General features: G+C 38.4%; 1 protein-coding gene across 17 annotated transcripts in view; it reads right to left on the bottom strand.

The window, feature by feature from the left end:
* KDM4C (lysine demethylase 4C) overlaps positions 1-18,459 on the bottom strand; it is a 279,727-nt gene that overhangs the window by 170,964 nt on the left and 90,304 nt on the right. The window contains exon 9 of one of the 17 annotated variants that reach the window (XM_036434047.2): positions 13,692-13,859. The exons of the other annotated variants lie outside the window; for them this stretch is intronic. Within the exon in view, the coding sequence (XP_036289940.2) occupies positions 13,707-13,859 (153 nt within the window). The 3' untranslated portion in view covers positions 13,692-13,706. Of the gene's footprint in view, positions 1-13,691; positions 13,860-18,459 lie in introns of those variants that run through there. 17 annotated transcript variants of the gene reach the window in all.

The following is an 18,459-nucleotide window of genomic DNA, read 5'->3' as shown; positions in this document are numbered from 1 at the left end:
TTGTTTGTTTGTTTGTTGGTTGGTTGGTTTGTTTTTAGAGGAATGAAGAGAGAGAGAAACATCAATCAAGTTGCCTCCCGAACAGAGATTTGAATCATGACCCTTTGGTGTGCAAGATGATGCTCCAACCAACTGAGCCATACTGGCCAGGGCTGAAAAAGGCTTTTAACAATTGTGGTACACACCTTGATCTCCAGAGTAGTGACAATAATAGGTAACAATTGTTCTCATTTTGAAGCTCAAATGAGACTCGGGTTGAGAAATGTTATTCTCTATGTTTATAGCACATGTGATTGGAACAAGAAATGTTGTCCCTACCCACAGGATAAAGCCTAAATCTTTTCACCAATTATTTTCCCTGCCAAGAATTTTACATGATGCCAGGAGATGGTGGTAGTCACTTGTTGACCATCATATGATAATATTCAAGTGTATTGTTAACTTTTAAACCATCAAGGAACACTCACTTATTAGAAACATGATGATGTCTATACATCAATTTTAAAATATCCAGTCTATAGTTCTAAAAAACTATAATAAGTGTAATAAGCTTTAAATAAGTCTAACATCAATATCCTCTAAGGAGTGTTTGCAATAAAACTGTAACATCACCAAATGTGAGATAAAAAATAAAATAAAGTAATGGTAGAACTGAAAAATATAATGCCATATGCTTTGAGTAATGGGTTTGAGCATTTCCAGAAAATGAAACGTGTAAGTTCACCTCAATGACAGCGCTACCATTTTATTATTGGCATATCTGGAAAATACATGCTTAGGTAAGAAAAAGAATTTTGACCATCTTTCTTCTTTTCTCTGATTCTCCCTCTTCCAGAATTTATAAAACCAGAAATTCCATAGAAGTAAAAACAATTTGGAATTACACAGAAGACTGACAAATGAACCTCAAAGCCACACACAGCTCTTCAAAAGGCTCTGCCATGCTGTGATGATTTAGAATCTTGTGGTCTCCCAAGGGAAAGCTATAAAAATCAGGGAGACTGAAGACAGTGCCAGCTGAAAAACCACACAGATGGCTTAGTCGACTAAAAGCCAGCTGAGTTTTGGAAGATTGTTCTCATTTAAAGTATCTTCCAAAAACAGCTTTATGTGGTTGGTTTCAATTTTCCCTGTCTTTGACACTGTTAAGCTACCTTTTCAGCCTTTAAACAGGTGGAGCACAGAAAACATTAATTTCCTTTAAAAGGGAACAAAAGACTTACTGTTTCTTTTTGTCCTCCTGAAAAAGTTTTAGACCTGAGTTTTACTCATTTAGTAAAATCATCACCACCCAGCTGTTGTATTCTCTAAAGGACCACAAGCAACTCTCATGAAAACAGGTGTTAAGTCATGGGAGTGAGGAATCAAAACAAATGCATTTCTTAAATGCGTATTATATATCAAATACATAAATATGACATATCTTCAGGATGTGAATTATCAGTATATATTCTATTGATATATTAAATTATATATATACATACATATATATACGTATATAATTGCATATGCATACACACATGTATACATATCATTCATGCAAACAGGAAAGCCTTTGGTTGAGGAAGGAGATGGAAAACACCTTGTGTATATAATTAAAATAAATTACTGTTCTGTTTAAATATGTCCATCAATTTGTAAATGTTGAAAACAATTGACTAATATGATAAATTTAAAAATTTATTCTGCAGCAGAGACAGGAAAGGGGAGGAATCAGGAGACACTATTGTTCTGTAGCTAGTTTAATGGAGAGGACTCTCAACATGGGCCTAACAGGTAGAACTGCTTGCTCTGCTATAAGAGCCGTCAAAATCCAATCATATCTAGAATTACAGAAAGATCACTTTTAGTCACAAGAATAACCCTACTATGTTACAACTAAGATTAAGTCCTTACCATTATGCCCAAACAAAACCTAAGTGCACAACCACACTGTAAGGTAAAAAATGCCCTCCTTCAGGGGTACACTGCTATGTAATATGCACAAGAGAATCTGATGCACCTAAAACTATCTGCCTTTCCACTCACCAACTGGCCATCTATTTTTTAAATCTGATTTGCATTTTCAGAGTATCAGACTTTAACTCTGAAGCTCAATTTTGCAAGAAAAACAATGAGAAATGGGAGTTATGGGCTGCACATGGGTGGTTAGCTGGCTAGTCCCACCCTATTTTGAGGGGTGCAGGGGGCTGATCTAGGGTGGGGCCAGCCAGGGGGAGGAGCTGTGGATGGTTGGCCAGCCAGTCCTGACCCTGATAGGAGTGGGGGTGCTGATCAGAGGCAGAGCTGGCTGGGGCAGGAGGGGGTGGGGGGGCCGCGCAGGCCAATCAAGATGGGGCCATCAGGGTGGGGCCTGCTAGGGAGAGGGTCCACAGTTGGCCGCTGGTCCCACCCCTAATTGGGGTGTGGGGAGAGGCTGCAGGAGGTTGGCTGGCCAGCCCTGCCCCCTATTGAGATAGGATGATCAATAGGTAGCAGGTCAGCTGTGGGGAGGAGCCTCTGGATTTTGGCCACTGGCCTCACCCACCATCAGGCTAGTTCACTGGCCACAGTAGGCATCATAGAAAGCAGTCGTTCTGGTCATTCCAGCATTCCGGTCGCTGGCTATATATATATATATATATATATATATATATATATATATATATATATAGAGAGAGAGAGAGAGAGAGAGAGAGAGAGAGAGAGAGAGAGAGAGAGAGAGAAGATATATACACATACCACAAATCTCCAATTTTTATGGCATATGTTGTTTTAAAAATAAGTTACATAATTATGTGGGAGGAAATCTTTCCAACTTAAGTAAAAACACCAATTTAGCAAGTAATGGGGTTTAAAAAGAAAACACAAACATCTAGATATCTAGAAATCACAAGGTATTTTTTTATGCTGTTAGTTTAAGGGTTTGTTTCCCTTCTCACTAACATTTGAATAAATTCCATGTGTTGGAGCTACCTTCTGGCTCTAAGTAATTCTAGGTTTCATTTGAAAGCCAAAATAAATTATTTTTTAAATCCAAACAAAATATGTTAAATCTTAAACATAAGTATACTTGTCTGCCAATGTAGTTTAATAGGTTTCATTAAACAAGAAGCTGACATTTTAAAATTATTACTGTTTACTACTTGTTCATCTACTTTTCACAACGTCTTTAAAAAATTCAAGCCTTAAATCTGGAATATATGTTCCTGTGGGGACTTTTCTATCCAGCAAGTAATCCCCTGCAGGAACTTAATGCTGTTTAGGGACAACAGAAATACAAACAACACAAACTACAAACAGATATAGTACAGAAATACATCTAATGGCCTCTTTATAATCTCATTTTATACCCATAGTTTCTAATAAAAATGAAGTCCTGAATGATTTTCATAATAAAAACCACTGACTATTAAAAATTAGGAAAGTGGCAATACAGACACACTTTAAATATTAGAAACATTATTTTTTTTAAATCCTGAATATTAACCATTTATCCTCATCTTGGTTATAAAAGCTAAAGTTTTTTAAAAGGATCAGCTCATACAAAATTAAAGTTCCCAATAAAAATTAGAGGAGGATATAGACTGGTTTTAAATTTTAATTTTAGAAATCATTATCCAACTCTGATTTTATAATACATGAGACTGGAAAATGGCAAATCAAAGAACCATTCACTCCAGAAGTAAACATGCCAAAATCCTTGCCATCACATTATGTTTGTCACTTCCAAGCCTATTTTCTTGACTGAAATGCTTATTCTTTTTGAGATTTATACACTGTGATATGTGTACATTAAATTATGCCAAGTTCAATTGTACTGAGAAGGCTTTTATAATTGCCCTTTCAAAGTTTACTATTGCCCTAGCCAGTCTGGCTCAGTGGTTGGAGCATCGGCCCTTGGACTGAAGTGTTGCTGGGTTGGGAACTTATTTCGGTTGCAGGCTCTATCCCAGGCCAGGTCAGGACTCCAACCAATTGATGTGTCTCTCCCACATCAATGTTTCTCTCTGTGTCTCTCTCCCTTCCCTTCCACTCTCTCTAAAAATCAATGGGGGGAAAAATATCCTTGGGTGAGGATTAACAAACAAAAAGTTTACTATTAGTATAAGATTCTTTTTAAAACTGTACATAAAATTTTAGCCTAACACTATTTGAAGAGCCAGGTTCCTAAGGGAAGAACAGTATTCATTAGGATGACTTTTTTCCATAAGGAAAGTGGCCCCTGAATGTGGAACAAACCATTCCTTTCCTGAATCCATTCCATTTCAGCCCCTCATACAGTGGTGCACGCTGCAGATAACTAGGATCTGCTTCAGATAGGCAGGTGATGCTGGTATTTATCGTTTCCTTAGCAAACGGCACCACCTGCAGAATTAAAGAAACCGAGGGATTTGGAACCCGTAGGCATAATTACCTGTCAGAATCCACTGCAGCCTTTCTAAAGTTAATATCCTGATACCTACTGTTCCCACAGGAAAATTCCATAATATGCTTTAGAGAAGCTAATTCAATTTATGCTGATAGCCTCTTTTATGCCATTTAAATATAGCATCACTTAGTACATGAGATACACACTTCTTATCGAATTAAAATGCTTTAAGATTTTACTACTTCGGATACATAAATCAACTTACTAGACCTCCTGTACAATCAAGACACTAAAAGATAAACCGTGTTTTCTTAAATTAGCTCTACAGCTCAGAGAAAACCTTAATAGGTTACTGCTCTTTGCAACCAGAAAGTGGTTACAAAGAGCAGTAGTGGTAGTACAGGTAGTACTAGTACCACTGACATTCTGGGACCATTCCTTGATGCAAGGAACTGTCCTGTGCATGGCATCTTTAACAGCACCCATGCTCATTCAGGACAATCAAAATCATCCCTAGACATTGTCAAATGTCCTCTAGGGACAACATCATGTCAGGGTTCAGAACTAATGAGTTAGTGAAAATGGCCACAAAGGGGCTGGGGTTTATTTAGCTCTGAGCCTGTGGGTGTGAACCAGGGCGAGAATTTCACCCCCCTGTCTCAGTTTCTCCTACTTGAAGTTACTTGTAAGGATTAAATATGAAAAGAATTGAATGGTGGCTAGTGCTACTGCTACGATTGTTTTAATTATATATTTTGTAACATCTCTCTCTACTTCAGACTCCCTTTACCACAAATCTGTACTCTTTTCAACAACAACAACAAATCACTGAAGGCCCAAAACTAGAGGATTTAAAAAGTTGGGAAGAGGGCATCACTAGGCTTATGGCTTATTTAGAGATTCCTTTTCTAAGTCCAGTATTGTGGATCGTAAGGATATGATCCCAACTCCTGATTCCTACTCATAGTCTAAACACCAGAGAACCAGGATTATCTCCTTGGACACTGAACACATCACATACTTTCCTCCCTGCATTCGACTGTGGCTATTGTCTAACAGTTAAGTAACCCCACCACATGTATTCCTATGCCCCTATTAGAATCCAGCATCTTCCATGAGGTATTTTCCTGATGTCATCTATCTCCTCTCTCTTACTCATCCTCAAACACTATGGTGGAACCTTTCTCATAGTACCTGTGCTCTTCAGGGCACAAGCGGTTCAGTGAAGGCAAGAGCCCATAGAATTCATTTCCCTGTAAACCTCAGCACCTTTTCTACCCTCATCTCCATCTAGCCTGCAGGGCCCAGCCACATTATTACTTAAGATTTATTTTTCAATTGGGCAGCTACCTTTGGATAATTAATTGTAATTTAGTTGTAGGCTGATTATACAACTCCATTGTAAACATTTTTACTACATACTCCCCTTTGAGCAACTCTAAACCTGCTGTACTGAGGTGATGGTATTTTCATGGGGGAGGAGAGGAGGATGAACAAATGGAGTACCCAGCAATGCCTGCTGTACTCGTTACAGGGGCTTAAGGCCCATGGTATGTGTGGCTGGGGGAGACAGAGTACTCCAAACACCCACAAGTCAAAGAGTTTAGCAATTCTGTGTAAATGCCAGTGTTGTCCTGAAGGATCCTGGCACAAAAAGGCAGTAGTGACGGGCGAAGAAGAAGAAGACGGCAGTAGTGTATCTCAACATATACTCAGAGGATCACAGGCCTCAGAAAACCCTGTGCTGTCTGAATTAGAACACAGGTGTAGGGGACAAGGACCAACTTCTATTTTTCTTTTGAACCTTATCCAAGATATGTTTATTGATTTTAGAGAGAGGGGAAGAGAGAGAGAGAGAGAGAGAGAGAGAGAGAGAGAGAGAGAGAGAGAGAGAGACATAGACATCTATGTGACAGAGAAACATTGGTCAGTTGCTTCTAGTGCATGTCCCAGGAGGGATTGAGCCCGCAAACTAGGTATGTGCCCTGACTGGCAATTGACCCAGTGACCCCTTGCTGTATGGGACAATGCTCCAAACAAGCCACCTGGCCAGGGCTCTCCAGGTTTCTTATGCCCATTAATTAATTTGAAATAACTACTGGATTAAAAAGAATAATCCTCTTCTAACAGAGGAATGCTGACTGTTTAAGAAGTAGGAAGGAATTATCTCTGCATATCCTCTCAAAATATATTTTAAGTAAATGCCACTAAATTCAACAGCTGCTTTATTTTCTAGGCATTCTCTGTATTAGGTGTTCAATTAAAAATGAATAAATTTACATAAAAAGACTAGAGAGGAATTTATAGAAACAACTGATGTTGGCAATTCTGTAAATATCGACAGAATGGGGCAGCAGTTTTTTCAAGGATGTGAAAATTCACACAAAACCCAAAAACCTACCTGGGACTGCCCTGGAGAATTTCACCTCTAGGAGACCCCAAGAACTGCTGCCTGAATAACATGATTTCTGTGGGAAGTCTTGGGAGATAGAGATACGTTAGCTGCCCCAGCACCGAGAAGAACGCCTTTCTCCTCTGACAAACTGAAGCCAATTAAGTCAAAAGCATCCTTTGGATAATTAATGGATTCAATTGCACCAGGAAGAGTTAAAATATGACTAATATCCCCAAGGAGCTTCAGGACTCACCAAGAGTGAGTAACTCCTTTAGGGGCCAATAAATTAATGACATTTCAGAATGAGACTCATGAGCCATAAAAGAAGTGGCAGAGGGTTGCAGAAATCAAGTCTACTTTAATCCTTAAAAAAAACTAAGGAAAACATTTTAAATAATCTCTACAATTCCTTCAAAATAGGAAAGACAAACTTTTCTCAAATATTCTTTTTGGGGACCCATAAAATATCCCTCCTTCAGACATATCCAAAAAGAATATAACTGGGTTGCAAACCTGACTGAGGTACCCATTGTGTGACCTCAAGTGGGTAACTCGTGGACTTCATTTTCTTCCTCTATAAAACAGGGTTGCTAAGAAGAGTCAAGTTAACAGGATGGATAAAGCTCTCGGACCAGTGACAGAGACAGAGCACTTAACTGAAGAAACAGCCCCTGCACCTCAACGTCTGTCTTATTTCATAATTTACACACACTTTCTCTTTCCTGAACTATTGGGAGCACTAGGATTAATGTACACTGCTGTATGAAAAGTGTAGCATTACACTTAAATGTTAGCTGTTATTAACTTGGAAATGGAAGAATAAACACAATTAAAAGAGAACTGACACACAGAATAGGTAAGTAAATAGTTAAAGGGCACTTCATTTCTTTAAGTGAGTTCAAGTCTCTTTTATTCCTTCAATATTTATTGAACAAAAGGCAAGGGCTAAGCATTTGTTTTCCCTGACCTACAAGAGATATTAGACATAAGCAAACACAAGAGAGAAAAGTCTATAATTAAGGTAAAGATAACTAGGGACTTCGCAGCAGGATTATTGCAAGCTTAAGGTGAGCAGATAAATTTTCACAAAGGAGAAGCAGTTGGAACGGCCTTGAAGTATGTGTACAGTTTGGATAAGGAGCCTAATCCAAACTGTACACAGGTGGCAACGCCAGGAGATGAAGAGGCACAGGTGTGGGGTATAAGGTAACTCCGTTTTGCCTAGTCAGAGTGCAGGTAGTACTGGGCCAACGAACTGGAACACAGCCTACAGACAAACTGTATAGGACCCTGAGTATGTGTCCAAGGAAGCAGGGATGGAAAATGCTGGCAGGTAGAATTCCTTACTCAAAATCCTTTCATGAAGAAATTTCAGAGTTTTACATTCTCAGAGTAATCTGACAGATTTTAGGTGGTGGAGTTATTCCTACCTGGTTTGGCTCAGTGGAGAGAGCGTCGACCTGAAGGGTCCCAGGTTCGATTCTGGTCAAGGGCATATGCCCAGGTTGCAGGCTCAATTTCCAATGGGTGGTATATAGGAGGCAGCAGATCAATGATTCTCTTTCATCACTGATGTTTCTATCTCTCCCTCTGTCTCCCTTCCTCTCTGAAATCAATTTTTTAAAAAAATTTAAAAAAGAGGTGGGGTTAGAGGCAAGGGTTAACCATCAACCTCCAAAGTGGTAAAACAGTGAAGGTTTGAAAAGAAACAGCCGGTAACGGTGAAGTCTGCAAAGGGGCAGGAGATAAATAATGGAGGAGACAGCAGCACACAGCAAAAGACCCCGGGTATTATCTGCCACAGAGAGGTAGTACAATTATTGAAAAAAAGAGGACACAGATGAGTGAGGCAACCAAGCATGTAGCAGGATACTGAAATAGTGTTCAAGATGATCACAGAACTATTGCCTCTAAACTTTAAGGAACACAGGCTTTACCAAACAAAATAGAATGATTTACAGAGAGAACTTTCACACCTAATAACCAAAAGCATATTTCAAAATAAGAAGTGAGATTTCCTGAGAAATCTCCCTACAACATTGGCTTTTAAGTTAGTAGGGAAATATCATTTTGGGAATAAATCTAATATGCTATCTATCCACTTCCGTAGCTAATGCACAGTTCAAGTGGCTAGAACCAGAGAAGAGCGCCAAGCATCCCATCTCTGCTTTGAGGCTGGAGTTCAATGATTACTGTCAGTGAAAGGGTCTGATCAACATTTTTTTAATATATATTTTATTGATTTATTACAGAGAGGAAGAGAGAAGGATAGAGAGTTAGAAATATCGATGAGAGAGAGAAACATCGATCAGCTGCCTCCTGCACACTCCCTACTGAGTATGTGCCCACAACCAAGGTTCATGCCCTTGATCGGAATCAAGCCTGGGACCCTTCAGTCTGTAAGCCAACACTCTATTCACTGAGCCAAACTTGTTAGGACTGATCAACATTTTTAATTTCACTTCTGGAAATGCTTGAAGCTTTTATGTTGAAGATGTTAGCTGACTGTTCCAAGAATTCTACTTCTTTATATTATGAAAATTGAGAGCTGGCCTTTGATAACAATTTTGTAGAAAATAGTATAGGAGTCGTTTTACTTAATATTGTAACTACCACATGCCGTGGAAACTGACAAACAGCACTCTTTGAAGGTAATAGAAACTAGAAATGTTAGTTATAAAACAAAAAGTGAAAGTAAGGATTGGACAGAAATTTCCCCAAATTTACCAGCATCAGCTAAAACTGAGCTAAACTGTGGCAGATTAAAATGTACATCCTTCATTTTGGCACTGTAGTCACTCGGTAACTATTAAGTACACACTATTTACAAGTTACAGTGTGAGATACTGGGGATACAGGTGAGAATTAAACAAAATTTTCTATTTTCATAAAGCTTATGTTCAAGTTGGGGAAAAGAGATAAAAATAAATAAATAAGCAAAAGAGCATGTCAAATAATAGGTGTTATGAAGAAAGAAACACCGAAGGAAGAAAAGGAATTTTGGAGAAGGCTCCAACTTAAATTAATAAAAGGTGAAAAGACTTATATCTAAGCAAATACTTCAGGGAAGAAAGCATACAGGTGGGGAGAAGGGACCATTTCTGGCAAAGTGACAGAGCAGTCCAGGGGCCTTGGGGCTGAAGCCAGGGGCTGAGTTTTGGAGCTCAGTGGGCAAGCAGCAGAGAGAGGTGGTAGAAGTCAGAGAGGGGAGAAGTATCTGTGTCTGGAGATGGTGGGCCCTGGCTGAACAGTGATCATGTAGCATTTGAGCGCCTGGGTAAGAATATTTAAAGTGAGGCTTGTTGTAGAATATATGATCCTCTTAATAGACATGCAGCATTCAATGCTTATATTTAACAAAAGAGATATATACTCACAGATACAGAAATCAGACTGTCAGCTGTCAGAGGGGTTGGGGTGGGGAGAGAAGGTGAAGGGGTTAAGCAAAAAAAAAAAAAAGAAAAGAAAGAAAAAAACCTCATAGTCACAGACAAAAGTATGGTGATTACAAGAGGAAAAAGGGGGATAGGGTGGAAGTAAAAGAAGGTAAAGGAGGGATAAATGGTGATGGGAAGAGACTTAATTTTGGATGTGAACACACATTACAATATACAGGTGCTATATTACAGAATTGTACACTTTAAATCTATAATATAATTTAAATAACTAATGTTACCCCAATAAATGCTATTAAATAAATAAACAAATGAACAAACAAACAAACAAATAAATAAATAAATAAATAAAATGGCACGTCTATGGCCATACAATAATTAATAAAGGTATCTTGCTACAACAAATTAGAAGTTCAGGTTGAAACTGGGGGAGATTATTTTTTTTCTCATTTTTTTAATTAAGGTATTATACGTGTACCTACCTTACCAATCCCCACCCTACCCCCACTCCCATACATGCCCTCCCTTGGGGGAAATTATTTATAGTATTGATAGTACTTAAATGTGAATGAAATAGCTGAAACCGGTTTGGCTCAGTGGTAGAGCGTTGGTCTACGGACTGGGGAGTCCCGGGTTCGATTCCAGTCAGGGGCATGTACCTTGGTTGCGGGCACGTCCCCGGTGGGGGGTGTGCAAGAGGCAGCTGGTCGATGTTTCTCTCTCATCGACGTTTCTAGCTCTCTACCTCTCTCCCTTCCTTTCTGTAAAAAAAATCAATAAAATATATTTTAAAAAATGTGAATGAAATATGCTATTAAATTATAAACTTAACTATTATTTATTTTCACCACTATGTTTTATAAAGAGTTTATATTTGACCTCTTCTTTAAAAATGTTCAATAACTCCCCATCACACAGAATAAAATGGTCCAAATTCCTTCATATAACACTCAAGGTATTTCATAGCCTGGCTCTACCCACCATTCTAACTGTATCTACCGTATTTCAAACTACAGTCAATTGTCAAAAACATCCTACCATATCCTGCCAACACCTCTTTACTCAAGCTGCTAATTCCCTTTCAGATGCATTCTTCCTAACCACCAAGACTTGCAAAATCCCATCCAATCTTAATCAGCCCAAATATCAGCTCTCTCCAAATATGTTTCAGATCTCTGCCATGTTGGAATTAAACTCACCCCATCCTGTATTCCCATATTACCTTGTACATTAATCCCAGCATTAACCAGTGACAACAGTCCAAGCTGTTTATGTTCAAGCACTACCAAATTCTCTTTGTGCATTTCTCATACCCAGCAGAGGTCCTTCCTTTACCACAAGCTGTTAGTGTTAACTCTGTTAACAGATAGCCTGAATCTGAACATGTGGAACTGGCCCTTTCCTTAGCTATACCTTCGGCACCGTGTATGCTTATCAAGATACAAACTAGTACAGTAAGGTCCCAGGAAGAAAAACAGAGGAAATTTTTCCCCATACCATGTTCTCTTTCTAAAGTGTTAAAAACAATCAAATCTTAACAATGGAATAGCCTAAAAAGTGTCAAGCACAATGAGGACAATGTTCTCTTAATGACTAGGTGTAACAATCATTTTCTGTCTTCTGAAATTGAAAGGGAATTTAACCTCAAGGTGGCAGTTCCAATTCTTCATCAAGATGGAAGGTCAATTTCTTTTGTTTCCTAACCCTTTTCCCATGCAACAGCTTAACCCCCTCAGGGAAACGTGACCCTAAGACAAAGGCTTCTAGGCAGAGGAGAGAATACCCATTTTGCATGATCTAAATAGCAGGAACAGGTAATGTACTTCTTGCATGTTTCTACTAGGAGAAAAAATAAGGTATATTGCATCCTAGCAACTTAATAAGATGACGTATGTTAGAGCAATAAAGAAAGTTGATGAATTTCCTAAACAAAAAAGCATCTCATAAAAAAATTCTATCATTCTAGGTGCATTCAGAATGTTTACCACTGGTCAGGGAGTAATGTACTCTTTAGTCACTGTCTTTGAAAATCCCATTTAGAATGGAAGAATAATTGTTGTAGACAAAGATCAGAACTGGAATCCAAACAGCAAACAAGGACAATGGAACAAAATTCAAATGGAAAGGCAGAAAGTGTGGCTGCTCCGAAAGGAATTCTTAGCATCCTGACCCTCAATTTATTACCTTATACATCCATCATGCTGTCTTTTTCTTCGACACTGACAGCACTGTTTCAATTAAAATTGCATCTAATATCAGAAACTCTGATATCAGGTGGCCTCAGGGGATGTCAAATACAGCTGTTTGATTTTAATAGTAATTACATGAATTTTCAACTGAGAATTTTCAACTCTGCTTATATGTATTATCAGAATTAAGTTAAAACTGTCCTATTTTTCCTAAGTGCTAATTTCACTGATATAAAAAAAAAAAAAAAAAAAGAAGAAGGGAATAGGCCTGCCTGATTTTGCTCAGTGGATAGAGCATCAGCCCATGGACTGGATGGTCCCAGGTTTAATTCCTGGTCAAAGGCATGTACCTCGGTTGCAGGTTGATCCCCAGCCCCAGCCAGGTTGTGTGCGAGAGGAAACCAATCAATGTGTCTCTCACATCAATGTTTCTCTCTGTGTGTCTCTCACCCACCCTTCTACTCTCTCTAAAAATCAGTGTTGGGAAAATATCCTCGGATGAGTATTAACAACCAAAAAAGAAAGAGAATAAAGTAAGAAAAGGAAGAAAAGCAGGCAGACAGGCAGACAGGTAAGCAGGCAGGCTGTTGGGGCATCCTGGGAACTGAGATAGCACCCCCTAGCAAGGGGCCTCTGCACAAACCCACCCACAGGGCATGTGGGGAAGTGATGTCTGCCTATCCACACCTCCAAGAGGCGCCAAGTAACATTTCTTTACCTGCCTCTCACCAAGCCCATTGAAGAAGCACTCTGTATGCAACATGTATTCTTCCTCAGCTGGCTCTGGCATGGAGTAAAGAAAGATATACTTCATACTACTAAAAATCCACTTTGCAAACTTTAAGTCTAAGACGGTGCAATAGATTCCACAAGTGTTGCATTGCAATATAAGAAATACGTTTGTTTCACCACATGCTTCACAATACCTAAATATTTAAGCTTTAATCAATTTAAATTTTAATACTAGGGAAACATTTTTGTGCAAGAATTTTTATTTTTCAATTAACATCCCTGGGTGACTAATTTTAAAAGAGTTATATTACCCAGAAAGAAATCTGATCATTTACTTTTCCTAGTGCACATGTTGGTATTTTGTTTACTTGTCTATTTGAAACTATAGAAGTGAACTGTCATTACTGAAATAAGGTTATACCTCATTTCTTTTCATAACTGAAACAGCGAGTACTTTGTTTGCTTTTTATTTTTGTTTTGTTAAATTTCTCAACATGCTGAAAATATCTGCTAATTTGCAATATAGAAAAGTTACCAAATGGAGGAAAAAAACGAAACACCTCCAAGAATAGAATACCACAATTATTAAAACATCAATAGTAGAAATGCTGATAATGAGAAAATGTATCCTTTCATTCTTATTTCTACATCCAATTTAGTACAAAAAGTAAGGGAGAAACCCCATAGTAACTAATTAGGCAGTACATACACCTATCTCTGAGAGCAACCTGCAGATCACAGGACCTGACACATGCCATCTGCTTAGAATCCAGTCCTCCTTGTCTAAGCAGCAATTCCTATGGACCACAGCAAAACCAAAATTAGTTAACACACAAAACTGTGAATATACACAATCTGTCTCTTACCACACTATGGAAAAGGTTAACCTTCAGACAGAAAAGTAACCAGCTGTGTTTATGGGTTTTCTGTACCTTCAACTACTCCATGCACATACATTAAAGTATGCTTCTGTTTTGATCCACTGTGTTTGGCCAAAATACTTGTGTTCCTTCTACAGTGAATTCCAAGACTGTGTAGGCGCCTACGACTCTGCCTCAGAGAACAGCAGTTCGCAGGGGCACTGTGAGGAAGGCAAGCACTTCCTGTACATGGAATCTGCAGACTAACCCAGAAAGGCAGATATGGTCTATTAACCTGGGGTCAGGAATGCTGCCAGGAAGAAGCAATAGCACAGGTGAGACCCAACGCACACAGTTCAACAGACTGGGGAGGAGCAGCACCATTCCCAAAAGAGGGCTGTGAGGATGTGCAGGAGAGCAGGGAGGGAAGAGTTGGGGTGGAGAGACTGGGAGAAGGAATGAGGCTGAGAGGTCAGAGGAGAACACTGTATGGGCCCCTTCCTGGCTCTGCCTGCACCTTGGGAAACCTATTCCCAGAGGCCACCTTCCACCTGCCCATTCTGTTCCAACCACCTGAGAGAAACACAGACAGGAATTGGCGAGCAAGGAATTTCAGGACCAGGTTCCTACCTCATACATGTCACAGAGGGTCCTCCCTCTCAGGAGGTAGTGTCCAGCCCCTCCCACCTTCCTCCCTCAGACCCTATGATCCTACCCAGGACCTGAGGCAGCCAGCTATATCACACAGAGTCATAAATACACTTTTCAAATACCTCAAAGAAGTTTCCACAACTAAAACATTTTAATTAAGATTCCAGATAAAATAAATTATTTCAGTGATCCAGGAGATTAGTCAAATAACCCCTTTTGTTTGAAGTAAGAATATCTTTATGTAATTTCTAACATTATTAAACAGGCATGATTTACCTAATGTAAGAAATGCAATGTACCATAAGAAAGGTGGGCATGAATTGTAGCTATTTGATGCTGTTAATTCTAACATTCCCTAATATACTTGCTTACTTTTTAATCATGTTATGCAATTCATCAAAATTATTAATTAGCTTAATAGCTCACAGTCATCACTATAAATATTAGATACATATATGCACACTCAGGGATTATTGGTATTTACACTCCTGTTTGAAGCCAAAAATAAGTAACTTATTCAAAGCCTCAAATCTTGCAAAGTATGTACTAGCAAACCCTGATCTATTAGTTTTCTCATCTTGGATATTTTCCTAAGCTACTGTTCTTGTCTTTTTATCTCCATTAAAAATACATTCACCAAAACATATACTTAATTTTAAATAAATTCAATACTTTGAAATTTATATTTACCTGCAAAACACAGAGACCATTCTTTATAAAAACAAGCTTTCAATATTTTTAATTGCATACGTAATAATTGGTTGCTGTAGAAACATAATAATGAAAATTACAGACCTGACCATGACAATGTTACAAATGAATGAATACCATTCTACAACTTACAATACAATGTACTTTCAAACATAAAAAGGAAAATATCCTGTTTTTGTAACCTGCTTTTAATCCTTGACAGTGTATTATAATTATCTGTTTGTATCAATAAATACACATCCATTCACTTATCATGCTCATTAGCATATCACGGATGGTTATATGTACCATAATTTATTCAACCTTCCCTCGATGTTGGATATTTACTTGCTACCAGTTTTTCAGTTTCATAATCAACTTTGCAGATTATCCAAATAAACACATCTGGTGTGACTTTCTCATTTTTTCAAAAAAACAAACTCCAAGTTGCAGAATGCATAGTCACAGGGAACTCTTATTTCTAAGGCTGGTGGTCTGAACATCCTCTAGGTTTGCATGGAATTAGCAACACTGATAAACGCTCTAACCAACTGAGCTACGCAGCTAGGAATTTTTTGTTGTTGTTTTTTAATAAAGAGCACTCTTGCCCTAACTGGTTTGGCTCAATGGATAAAGTGTCAGCCTGCAGACTGAAGGGTCCCGGGTTCAATTCAATTCTGATCAAGGGCATGTACCTCGGTTGCAGACATATACCCAGTGGAAAGATGGGGGGTTGCAGGAGGCAGCTGGTCGATGTTTCTCTATCACCGATGTTTCTAACTCTATCCCTCTCCCTTCCTCTCTGTAAAATACCAATAAAATATGGTTTTTTTTAAGTGCACTCTATCATTTTAGAAACAGCAATAGAAGAAATCTTTGCCTGGCCCAGCACTCCAGTTGGTTAGCACATCATCCCAATATGCCAAGATTATTGGGTTCAATCCCTGGTCAGGGTACATACACGAATCAACCAATAAATGAATAAATAAGGGAAACAACAAATCTCTATCTCTCTCTCTCTTTCTCTCTCAAAAATCAATACAAAAAATATAAATAAATATTTTTTTAAATAGAAGATATCTTTGAAACATCGGACAATAGCAAAGATCTATCTACATCTCTGGTGATTTTTTTTCACAGCCATTGCTAAATAAGTTGAGTTATAAAATTAAATTTCTATCCCCAATACACACCAACATCACTGAAGTGCTAAATCAGACAGTCATGACCATCCAGATTAATGATGTTTGGAGTAAAGGAACATGTTGGCATTCTCCAGCCTCTCTGACCCATGTTAGAGAGGCAAATGCAGCTCTCCGTCCCCAATCCCACCTGCATATGTATGCACCTGTACAGCTCTAGTAGTCATAGCCACAAAATCAAGAACATCCTTCCACAACCACAGAGTTAGAACTGGACTAAGATCAAACACTTCTATTGTGCATGTACATATCCAGCAAATTAAAGAATTACAATCTTTTACTTACAAATACTTTCAAGTAGAATTTCGAATTTTCAAAATTTTTCATGTTCTTGCTTTATTTTAAAAAGAAAGGGCTCAGCCCTAGCCAGTTTGGCTCAGTGAATAAAGCGTCGGCCTGTGGACTGAAGGGTCCCAGGTTCAATTCCAGTTCAGGGCACATGCCCGGTTTCGGGCTTGGTCCCCAGTGTGAGGTGTGCAGGAGGCAGTTAATCAATGATTCTCTCTCATCAATGATGTTTCTAATTCTCTCTCCCTTCCTCTCTGAAATCAATAAAAAAAAATTTTTTTTCATTAAAAAGGAATTAATTACACAAAAACCAAGGGATAATTTAGAACAGGCTTCTCAGGACTTGACCCTTTCTCACAGAAGTACAGTTTCTGTCTCTAATGAGTGACTGACTTGAAAAACATCTTATCCCAGAACCACGGTCCTTTAGGATATTCTGGACACAGCTCCAATGAAAACGAAAGGATAAATATTTTCACCTAGTTGAAATCCCTCAGAACCCAAACGATAAGACTGCATCCCCACAGTGGGCACCTCCACAGGTTATTCTGAAGGACAGTAACATGGCATGGCTGCATGTGTTTAAGTGATAGCTGCCCATTGACAGGGCACTGGATCTGCATCTGCCAAAGACATAATTGCAGAACAAGGAGCATAATTAAGTTGGTTTCTAACTAGTTCCTGGGACAGATCTGGGAAGCAAGATAAAAGCGATAAAAGTGGGGCCGAAACCAGTTTGGCTCAGTGGTAGAGCGTCGGTCTGCGGACTGAAAGGTCCCAGGTTCGATTCTGGTCAAGGGCATGTGCATTGGTTGCGGGCACATCCCCAGTAGAGGCAGCTGGTCGATGTTTCTCTCTCATTGACGTTTCTAGCTCTCTATCTCTCTCCCTTCCTCTCTGTAAAAAATCAATAAAATATATTATTAAAAAAATAAAAGTTTTGTTCAAATCTTTAAAAAAAAAAAAAAAGAAAAAAACGATAAAAGTGGGGATACACTGCACTATAGGTCACTGCCATAGCCCAGTTTGAGAAAATGTGGATCCCAAGTAGCTTTTCAGAGTTTAATAAATGTCAAGACCTCATGAGAGAGAGACAAATTTATTGCATGCCACTCAACTAATCTACATTAATTACCTAAGATACTGCTTGTAATTTTCCCCCTAAAATTTTATTTTATATCTGTGCTGTGTGTCTGTGTGTGCGTAAATGTTTCCCCTTTGCACAGCAGCTACACTATACAACAGGCAGAGACAAATAACTTCATTTCACAAAAGAAAAAAAGAAAAAAAAACACTTGAATTTGATTACATTTTAAGCTCAATGCACATAACTTCCTATACATAAAATGAGCACTTATTTTAATCAATCTAGAAGGAATATAAACAATAGTATAAATATTTCTTATTGAATTCAGTTACATTTGTTTTATCATATTTTCTTCTATATAAAAATATCTATCACAAATTTACAGTCAGCAAATATATCTGACTCAAATGTCAAATTGGTCAAATGCTATAAGGAAAACCCACTCCTAAAGGATTTTGGGGGGGGGGAAAAAAATATGTAATGAGCCACCACCCTCTGCTGGTGAAAACACATTGTCCATAAGTATTTAATTTGAGAACAAAAGGAATGAAATTAACCACCAATTAGTGACTTTTGATTATGTTGGAATGATACACACACATATATTACATGTTTTATA

The sequence above is a fragment of the Pipistrellus kuhlii genome, unplaced genomic scaffold (assembly GCF_014108245.1).
Source record: "Pipistrellus kuhlii isolate mPipKuh1 unplaced genomic scaffold, mPipKuh1.p scaffold_m20_p_12, whole genome shotgun sequence".
In the NCBI taxonomy this organism is placed as follows: Eukaryota; Metazoa; Chordata; class Mammalia; order Chiroptera; family Vespertilionidae; genus Pipistrellus; species Pipistrellus kuhlii.
This window is presented reverse-complemented; position numbering and strand designations above follow the sequence as displayed.